This window comes from Octopus bimaculoides, chromosome 18 (assembly GCF_001194135.2).
Source record: "Octopus bimaculoides isolate UCB-OBI-ISO-001 chromosome 18, ASM119413v2, whole genome shotgun sequence".
NCBI lineage: Eukaryota > Metazoa > Mollusca > Cephalopoda > Octopoda > Octopodidae > Octopus > Octopus bimaculoides.
Genome location: NC_068998.1, coordinates 16,857,026 through 16,867,877, shown reverse-complemented (window position 1 = coordinate 16,867,877; position 10,852 = coordinate 16,857,026). Strand labels below are relative to the sequence as shown.

The 10,852-nt window shown below is 34.9% G+C and overlaps 1 protein-coding gene across 3 annotated transcripts in view; it reads right to left on the bottom strand.

Moving 5' to 3' along the window:
* LOC106873556 (KICSTOR complex protein SZT2-like) overlaps positions 1-10,852 on the bottom strand; it is an 84,303-nt gene that overhangs the window by 32,295 nt on the left and 41,156 nt on the right. For all 3 annotated transcript variants that reach the window (XM_052974310.1, XM_052974312.1, XM_052974311.1), the window contains 6 exons: positions 9,449-9,626; positions 7,104-7,255; positions 5,532-5,702; positions 3,676-3,928; positions 2,625-2,695; positions 263-430 (listed from right to left, as the gene is read on the bottom strand). In XM_052974310.1, the coding sequence (XP_052830270.1) occupies positions 263-430; positions 2,625-2,695; positions 3,676-3,928; positions 5,532-5,702; positions 7,104-7,255; positions 9,449-9,626 (993 nt within the window). The remainder of the gene's footprint in view (positions 1-262; positions 431-2,624; positions 2,696-3,675; positions 3,929-5,531; positions 5,703-7,103; positions 7,256-9,448; positions 9,627-10,852) is intronic.

Sequence of the window (10,852 nt, the reverse complement as noted above, 5' to 3'; positions counted from 1 at the left end):
AACTTATTTAAAAGTTCATATACATTTATAAACATAATTAAACATAATTAAACATATTTGCTGATCCCTTAATTATATATATATATATATATATATATATATATATATAGAGAGAGAGAGAGAGAGAGAGAGAAATAGAGGTGGGTGCAAACAAATAGCATTTCAGAAGATTTCAAAGATAAACAATAAAATAAAACAAATTTCAAGACAAAAAGAATATGAAAGAAAAAGTAATAATAAAAAAAAAACAGAGGTAACGCACTGCTTTGGTTTCAGTTTTCTCTTGCACAAATGAAGCTGATGTTAGCTCTGGTTTTTTGGAAGGTACTCTCCTGAGGACTTCTTTACGCCAAGCTGGAGAAAATAGCAGTGGTGTGGCACAATAGTGCAAGAGCCGTGTTGACTGTTTCAGCAAATGCACTATGTCCTCCTGTAAGATAATACACATTCCAGTCAAAATTCAAGGAAACTTCTGTTTCATTTCATTTATCAAGAGAGTCTACATAAATATGTCATTTCTAAGCTTCTAGTCATGACAGAGATATTTCTGTTTTTATATGTAACTATTTGAGTTGCCATTTCCACTTCCTTATAACAATCAGATTTGTGTGGTGAAAAGTTCATGGGACAGTTTATTTATAAACTACAATAGGTGCAGGTGTTGCTGTGAGGTAAGAAGAATGATTCCCAACCACATGGATCTGGTTTCAGTCCCACAACATGCATCTTGGGTGACTTCTACTATCGCACCAGACTGGCCTTGTGAGTGAATTTAGTAGGTGGAAATTGAAGGAAGCCTTTCATATAAATATATATATTGTGAATGTTTTGTTTTTATGTTCAGTTATAATAAAAACAATTTTACATTAATCTGATGGGTTACTCAATACTTTTGTAGAGTACAAATTTATTATTCTTAGCCAGGAATGTTATTGACTGTGACTTTGAAGTTTCAGCAAGCTAAGCCATCATCAGACGATGGCTTAACTGGCTGAAACTCTGAAGTCACTGTTACCAACATTCTTATATTACTATTATTATTATTATTATTATTATTATAATCATCATCATTTAACGTCCGCTTTCCATGCTAGCATGGGTTGGACGATTTGACTGAGGACTGGTGAAGCGGATGGCTACACCAGACTCCAATCTGATTTGGCAGAGTTTCAACAGCTGGATGCCCTTCCTAACGCCAACCACTCCGAGAGTGTAGTGGGTGCTTTTTACGTGCCACTGGCATGAGGGCCAGTCCGGCGGTACTGGCAACGGCCATGTTCAAATGGTGTTTTTTATGTGCCACCTGCACAGGAGCATAATAATAATAATATGTATGTCCATCCGTCCATCCCTGTGTGAGAGTGTGTGTATTTGTGCCCCTTTGTCATGAAATTGCACGTAGTTGTAAATGAGTGTCACTGTCATACATGCATTTCCAATATACTGCAAAACATGTCTGGCCATGGGTAAACATTACGTTGCTTGGAAACAGGAGAGGGTTAGAGACAGGAAGGGCATCCAGCTATAGAAAAACCTGCCTCAATAAACTTCTTCTAACCCATGCAATTATCAAAAAGTGGACATTAAAATGAAATGTTGATGATGACAATGATATACTATGAGAAAATCTTCATAAGTGGCCAAAATTGCATACAAGTTTAAGATTTTGGAAAATGGACATATAAACTTGGTGATGTTTCAGCTAGTACCAGTTCAAACCATGTCTAATGAAGTTAGATATATTTACAAGATGTACGCATCTCAACAAGTTTCCGTTGTTGAAATAGAAGAAACTAACCTCACCATGTTAGACACACAGTTAAACACATTTTAGCTTCTCTCTCTCATTTAACTACGCCTGCTAGTTATAGATTTTGACATCCTCCAGATGACATTTATTACCAAGAAGAAACACACTATACATTCAACATTAACAATATTCTTTCTTACTCTATAGATAGGACATTTTTCTGGCACATTCAGTGCTATGTTTAAATTTCATTACAGGCCCTAATTCATAAACATTGTCATCATTCTAACTTTCAATTTCCCATGCTTGCATAGATCAGTCGGTATGTGTTCAGACACATTCCCTACAACCCGTTGTCAGCTCTTACCTGTTTCCAAGCAAATATTTCCTCTTAGCTAGATATGCTTTTCAAACCATTATATGAAGTCTAGGCAGGGATAAACACATGCACACACACACACACACATACAATGAGCTTCTTTCATTTTCTATATATCAAATCCACTCACAAAGCTTTAGTTGGCCCAGGCTGTAGTAGAAGACACTTGTCCAAAAAGCTGTGAAGTGGAACTGAACCCAAGACCACACAATTAGGAAACAAGCTTCTTAACCACATAGCCAATCCTGTTCCTATACAAATAAACAGTCTCTATTTTTTAAACTACTTTAAAATATGTCTTTTTGTTTGTTTGTTTGTTCATCTGAAAGTCATTAAAAGACTGCTAGTAACAAAAAAAAAAAATAGTTTGGTAAATATTACAATATAGCAATAGGTTCTTACAAACTCTTGTTAGATGAATTTAGCAAAGAGAATTCTATCCTTTGCAGAAAACTTAAAAAAAGGTAAAAAATGTAAATCAAGAGGATATCTTACTGATATTGGTGCCCAGTTCTTTGAAAACCACATAGCATGTAATTCTTTCAGCTTGAACACTTTATCAATATCTGTTGAAGGATATAAGACAATAAATTTATTTATAAGGTTTAGTAACAGAATTAAAATACATAGTACAAATAGCAAACTATCTTCCTTCATTTTTATCACAATCAACACTGAGTCATTTCTATAATTTACTTTTACAGGCCATGATTCAAAAATTGTGATAATGTCTGTGGAGATGGAAGGGTAGTACTTATTTTATCAGTCTTTTTTTGTCAAACTGCTAGGTTACGGATCTGTAAACTCACCAACACTGTTTGTCAAGTGGTTGTGGAGGACAAACACAGACACAAAGACACACACATGCGAGTATACACACACACACACACACACATGACAAGCTTCTTTCAGTTACCATCTACCAAATCCACTCACAAGGCTTCAGCTGGCCCAAGGCTATAGTAGAAGACACTTGCCCAAGGTGCCATGCGGTAGGACTGAACCCAGAAGCATGTAGTTGGGAAGCAAGCTTCTTACCACACAGCCATGCCTGCACCTATAATATACATTATTTTAAAGCCCTTTGCTCTCAATGGGACACAGGCCATTGGTGACTTTTCTCCACTCTTTTCAATTTAGGGCTGTCTTTTCTGTTTCTCTCCAGTTGGATCCCTGCTTTTCCTTGCAGTTTCCTTTTGGCATTTGCTGCCCCATATCATATGTTTCCTTGAAGGAAGGCTTTCCTCTCAGTCTTGTTGGTTTTGAATTGTCATTGATGCTTCTATAACTTTACCACTTTCTAAGTAGGGGTTTTGACCCTACACAAACCCGTTTTTAAGACTAGGATGTGGTGATCCATATTAATCTGGCCTTTCTCCTTTCACTTGTCCAGCTTATGGTCTGCTGGCATATCTCTGGATCTTTGAGGCACACAAGCTATCACAATGCAACAAGAACTGGACCTTGTGGTGGCTATTTATGTGTAGTAGTAGAATTTTAAAAAATAAATAAAAAAAAAACAAAGAACATTCCAGAAATTTCTTACCTCTGCCATAATTGGTTCGGATTTCTTGAGCTTGTTGACCATGTTGTAGAACAATATCAAATTTGCGTGGAGAATTCTGCAACGGGTGTGCAGGTTTCAGATTGCGGTAAATTTCATCGAATGGACGTGTGATCTGGGGATAGGGCATAGTTCCTGATAAGCTGCTGTTGTTCCGCTTCAGACCATCTTTTGGCAGGTGTGTTTTCATCAAGAGTAGGTCAACATCCATATTAGATTGTGTGTAAGGATTTTGCTGATGGTACAGAATAGAAGGCAACAATTACAGATGTGAAGGATAACATCTTATGATATTTCGTATGTGTATTTCGTGTGCAAGATTCTTGATGTGGATACGTGTGTTGAAAGAAATACAATTAAATCTTGGGAGAGGCATTATGCCGGTAATAAACACACGCACTGGTTCAGTCCTTTATTAATTTATATAGTTTTTTGTTAAATTATTTCATTGCACTCTTGCAATCTCTTCAGTAACTTGTCTCTCCACTTCCATTTATTTCAAAATAAATGGAAGTGGAGAGACAAGTTACTGAAGAGATTGCAAGAGTGCAATGAAATAATTTAACAAAAAACTATATAAATTAATAAAGGACTGAACCAGTGCGTGTGTTTATTACCGGCATAATGCCTCTCCCAAGATTTGATTGTATCTTATGATAGTATTACAGTTAACAAAATGACTTACAATTTTTGACAATCAGCTGAATATTTGGAAGATTAAAACCATGGTATTCAAACTATGAGCCTCAGTACTGCACAGTACTGGTGCATCACAAATTTTTAAAAATATAATCTAAGGGTTTAGAAAATTCATACCACTTATGTTCTCCTCATGTGCGTATGTCCCAATACATCTCCAACATCATCTATTTCTCTCTCTCACTCTGCCTGTCTCTCTATATTCCTAACTCTATCTCTCCATCCTCCTTTCTTTTCCAAATGGGGTGGTTAAGTATCTCCTCTTTTCATCTATTATACTTTAATCTTTCAACTGGCACAAAGTCATCTCCTGCAGTACGACTCCCTCTCCCAGCCAAGGGGTCTTTGTCTTGCAAGTTACTTGGTGACCTTGCTAGTGCTGGTGCCACATAAAAAGCACTCAGTACACACTGTAAAATGGTTAGCATTAGGAAGGGTACCCAACTGCAGAAACCATGCTAAAGCAGACAATGGAACCTTAGTGCAGCTCTCTGGCTTATCAGCTCCTGTCAAACCATCCAACCCATGCTAACATGGAAGATTGATGTTAAATGATGATAATAATGTTGGAGTCTTATGACAAATATTTTAATCATAAACAAAAGCAGTCAATAGTTTTCTATATTTCTTTCATAAGTCTTTAATTTTAAAATATTCCATGCTAAGTGATCTACTATTTTTTTCTTATTTGATCACCGGTGTGCTATGTAGTCAAAAAAAAAAAGATTGAGATCCATGGGATTAGAATAACTTGACTAAGAAGTGGTGAGAAAGAATGAATAAGAAAATAATTCACTGAGATATCATTATCAACATTTAACGCCCATTTTTCCATGCTGGCATGGATTGAATGGTCTGACAGGATCCAGCAAGCTACAGGGCTGCACCAAATAACAGTCAGCTTTGGCATGTTTTCTATGGCTGGATGTCCTTCCTAATGCCAACCACTTTACAGTGTGTACAGGGAGTCTTCTTTTGTCCAACCAGCATTTGTGAAGTTTCCCAGTAAGCTGCTAAACTGAAAGAAACCCAATTAACAATTATGAAAGAAATTAAAATAAAAACTTAATAGACTAAGTTTTAATTTCCATGAGAAAATAAAAAAAACAATAACACTTTCCTATCCTTCAGATACTCACTTTTAAGGCAGGGGAATCACCAAAAGATTGGTGGTGATACAGTCCCATTTTCTGGGTGACCAAACAATCCAATACATGAGCTCGGGCATTCTGCCAGTGGACCATGTTTTTCAGGAGCTTGTTAAAAGATTCTGTCATATCGGCTGCTATGTTGTATGTAAAAAATGTCATCTGGAAGTATATTAAATACATAAAAACAGATTTAGACTGGTCTGATTTTTTTAGGTGAAGAGACATACAGACAGACAGACAGACACAGAGGTGGAAAGGACAAGAGGTAGACAGCCAAGATAGAGACAAAGAAAGGAAGACAGACAGAAAGATAAAGGACAATATACAGACAATCTGTCTGTACACTGTCTTCCTTCAAAACAAGATACTTCAATACTTCAATGCCAATACTATAAGGTGTATAAGATATATATATATATATATATATATATATATATATATTATCATTTCTTTTGCTTGTTTCAGTCGTTGGACCGCAGCCTTGCTGGAAGAGTATCTTGAAGAGTTTTAATCAAACAAATCGACCCCAGTATTCATATTTTAAGTCTGGCACTTTATCTATCAGTCTCTTCTGCTGAACTACTAGGTTACAGGGACATGAACAAACAAACACTGATTGCCAAGCAGTGGGAGACAAACATAGGCACAAAGACACACAAACACACATATATATGTAAAGAAGTGCTAATCTTGAACTGTAGAAGAGGTAGACTCGGGAAGACATGGGATGAGATGGTGAAGCATAATCTTCGAATACTGGGTCTCATGGAGACAATGACAAGTGATCATGACCTTTGGCAACTTGCATGCTTGAGAAGACTCGTCAAGCCAAGTGGAATCGTAGTTATGAGCGGTACCAGTGACATGTAAAAGGCACCTAGTACACTCTTGAAGTGGTCAGTGTTAGGAATGGCTTCCAGCTGTAGAAACCTGACGAAAATCAAACTGGAATCTGGCGTAGTCCAGCCTACCAGTTCCAGTCAAATCATCTAACCCATGCCAACATGGAAAGCTGACGCTAAATGATGATGGAGATGATGATATATATATATATATATATATATATTAATAGCTGCTGCCGTAGTCTCCTTTAGAGAGACTTAGAAATATTTATATATATATATATATATATATATATATATATATATATATATATATATATATATATATATATCATCATCATCATCGTTTAACGTCTGCTTTCCATGCTAGCATGGGTTGGACGACTTGACTGAGGACTGGTGAAACCGGATGGCAACACCAGGCTCAAATATATATATATATAGATAGATAGATATAGATATACATACATATAATGGGCTTCCACACAGTTTTGCTTAAACAAATTTGCTTACAATGCATTGGTTGGCCTGGGACTATTGCAGAAGGTACTTGTCCAAAGTGTCATGCAGTGGAACTGACCCTGCAAAACAAGCTTTTTAACCACAGCTCACATAGCTATCGCTGTGCAGACAGACAGACAAACAGACACAGACATATTTAGAAAGAGTATTATGTTGTTATTATTGTTGCAGATTTCTGAAGGAAACTTTTACCAACCTTTTTGTCATTGATCTGTAATAAGAGTAATCGTTGCCGGGGTGCAAACAGATTATATTTTGTCTCTGTAGGGGACCCCTCAGATCCTTTATCTAAGCTACTGTTGCAACTACTGGGAACATATGGATGGAACCGGAATTCTCGATGTGTTGCTGTAAAAGACAAAAAAAGAAAAGAAATTGTCTTGAGAATGATCATAAGATTGTCAAAGACAAGACAAATTTTGTTATGCAACATGGTTTCTTTACTAATAACAGTCAGCAGAGAAAAGAAAATTTAGTGAAAAGAATGTTTTCCCTGCCAATAAAAATGGAATAGGAATGGCTGAGAGTATTTAAATATTACCTGGTGTGAAGAAACTGCAACCAGTTTCTTTGGATACATCAATGTATGAGAGACTGTAGCCACTGTATGATGGTGATTGTTAGTGAGTAGCTAATGTGTAGGTAATTGACCCTTTTGTTACCATATTTTTGTTGAAATACACTGCCTTTCATCATCATTTACTGTCTGTCTTCCATGCTGGTATGGAGTGGATGGTTTGATTGGAGCTGGTAAGGACATAGGCTGCACCAGGCTTCATTGTGTGTTCTGACATGGTTTCTACAGCTGGATGCACTTCCTAACACCAACCACTCCACAGAGAGTACTAGGTGCTTTCTATGTGGCACCAGCACCAGTGCTTTTAATGTGGCACTAGCATGAATACTTTTTATGTGGCTCTGGCACCAGTATCTATTTTGCTGTAGCAGGGCAGGTCTTCTTGAGTACAGCAAGGAACCAGACATCTTGGTCCTCATTAACCTCCTTTGTAAGGCTCAGTGTCTTGAGATCAACCATAGTTTTAGTTTATTTTGAAAATGAGGAAGAATTTAGTAAAGTAACTTTGTTAATAAACCCTTTAGCATTTAATCTAATCATATCCAGCCCAAAAATTCCACTTGTTTTATGTTAAAACTGCCAAGATCCAACCTCTCACACCTACCCTGCAACATTATTCTAAAGACATACAAACATACCACTGGAATCTCAAAACTTCAGTGTAATGTATGATTTATTCAAAACAATGGGAATAAATAAGTAATACATTTGGCAAAGAAATCTGAATGTTAAAGGGTTAAGATGGTGTTTGGAAGAGAAATTAACAAATTTTGATGGTAGATTTTAATTTAGATCACTTTAAAACAGGAATTTTGTATCATAAAATCTGGGGGTGGTCTCAGGAAGGTTGGTATCAAAAGGGTTAAGTATTGGAATGAAGAAAACTGCTGTCAGTGAACAGGTAACAGTCTATACCATTATATATATATATATATATATATATATATATATATATATATATATATATGTATAAATACACACAGCCAAACAAATAACCCAAGAAGTAAGCCTCTATAGTTGTGGTTCTCAACCGGGGTCCATATGAGATTTTGTCATTAAAATTTATGTGCAATAAATTGCCTATGCTTCTACAATACACAAAATATATTCATTTTTACATACAATTCCTAATAATATTTAATTATAGAAATACAGTAGGATTTTAAAAATATACATTGAATGGTTATGGAGGATCAGTAGAGTAAAATAGAGGAATTGAAGGGGATCCATAGACAAAAAATGTTTGAGAACAACTGTTCTCCAGCAGGAAATTTTCTCCATGACAAAACACAGTGAATGACCTTATGGGTTCAAATACACCCCAAGCATTTTTTGAACTGGTAATAACCTTGCTTTTTTATAGTATGATATTGCAGGGAGATTTTGTTTCTTATAAAGTTTATTGTATAACACCTAAAAAACCCATAGTATGTCACTGCTGATATATGTGTTATAGGTCTACCATCTCTGGTATAGATATTGTTTGTAGCATATTGCTAAGTGAAGGTTTACCTTTTAGTTGAATAGTTTGGGTTTTTTTTTTAGATGTCATATAAACATGCTAATCAGTGACTACACTGACCTATTGGTGTGGTAAAAATTATGGTATGTTTTACCGATTACAAATGTAGAAGTAGAATCAAAGAGAAAACACTTAGTCAGTATTGGCAGATTGTAGACTGTGACTATGCCTTAAATCTGAGACAGTGGAGGAGCCTTTTCGCTGTTACTTGACCTTTTAGAAATAGCAACCAAATCTACCTCAAAGACACCCTATCCTCTTAAAAAAAGAAGGACACATTGGACATTGATATTAAAAAGAAAAACGATGGTTACAATTAGAATGCCTTTGGTCTACTTGATAAAGATTGAAAGGGACTAAAAAAAAAAAAATAGCAATTTATCAATCAAAATTCCAAAGAATATATAAGGAAATCTTGAACAAACTATAGCAGTTTCCATACCTCGATGAGAATGTCCAAAGAGGTTGTCATCATTTCCGTCACTTCCTCCAGAGTGGTCAACAGAAGCTGACCACTCTTCAACGTTACGGCCAATTACCAAAAATTTTTGCTGGTTTCCAGGTGGGGCTTTATTGTTCCAGTCAACATCAAATGTTGTGTCCATGCTGCCTCTTTTAGACTAAAATACAAAAACAGTCCAAATAATTTATTTAGTATTTCAAATAAGACAAACTCTACAAACATTTATCTTTAAGTGCTCTGAAGCATTTTTTAAATTTCGTTTGAAAATTATTTAAAATTTAACTTTTTTTCATATATTTTTAAAAATATGTTTGTAAGGAAAAAAATTAAATCTAGATTTACTTGTATATTTTTAAAAGAAATTCAAATTAGCTAATATTAAAACTTGCCTTATGTTGTTAAAAAATTACTCTTTTTAAATTACAATAAAAAATATGTAAGTACTGTTTAGTTATTCCATGTATCTAACTGGAACAGTTTTTGGTAAAGTTGCATTATTCAAGTTTTATTTTGTTAAACTTTTATCTTTACAGCTCAAGAGATTACAGACAAAAACAAACATTTTCATATGAAACTCAAGACAAAAGACAAAGGTTATTTGACAACCTGATTATTATAGCAGTTTCATGTAATTTTCTTAAAGCAAACAGAATATACACATCCCTCAACGAAGAGGGCAAAAAGAATATTATTTTTTTTACATACAGTGAAATCAAAAGCTTTATGCAAAGTGGCCTTACTTTTAAAAAAGAAATGGGGAAAAAAAATTACTAACATATTTCTGATTACATTGTTGCAAGCCAGTAAAAATAAATAAACAAATGAAAGGCTGCCCTGCCTTGGTCTCAAACTGCAGACCATCTAAATGTGAGCAGGAATTGACCATAGCAGTGGAATTATTACATCCAAAATCAGACACTACGTATAAAAATCATAGACAATCAAGCAACAAGATGGAATCAGTAGGAATTACTGGAGAAAACAAAAATCAACTAAATGGAAATTGTTGGAAATTAACAGAAACAATGCTAAAGCAGAGTGAGGTGCTAATTAATTTGCTATAAATCAATGACATTTTGTAATTATATAGTTGTTGAATGATGACATGCAAAAAAAAAAAAGTCTTGTCACAACAAACAGAAACCAAGAAGACTTAAATGCGTGCAACAAGGAATTCAATTTTTGTTTTGTTGAGAAATGTAAACAAAAAAAAAAAAACTAAAGAAAAACAATATATTTTAATAAATGAGACATGGATACATGTATACATTACATGCACACATGTACATATACACACATACAAATATACATAAAAATAAATACACACACATATCCCTAAATGCCTATATATATATATATATATATATATATATATATATATAC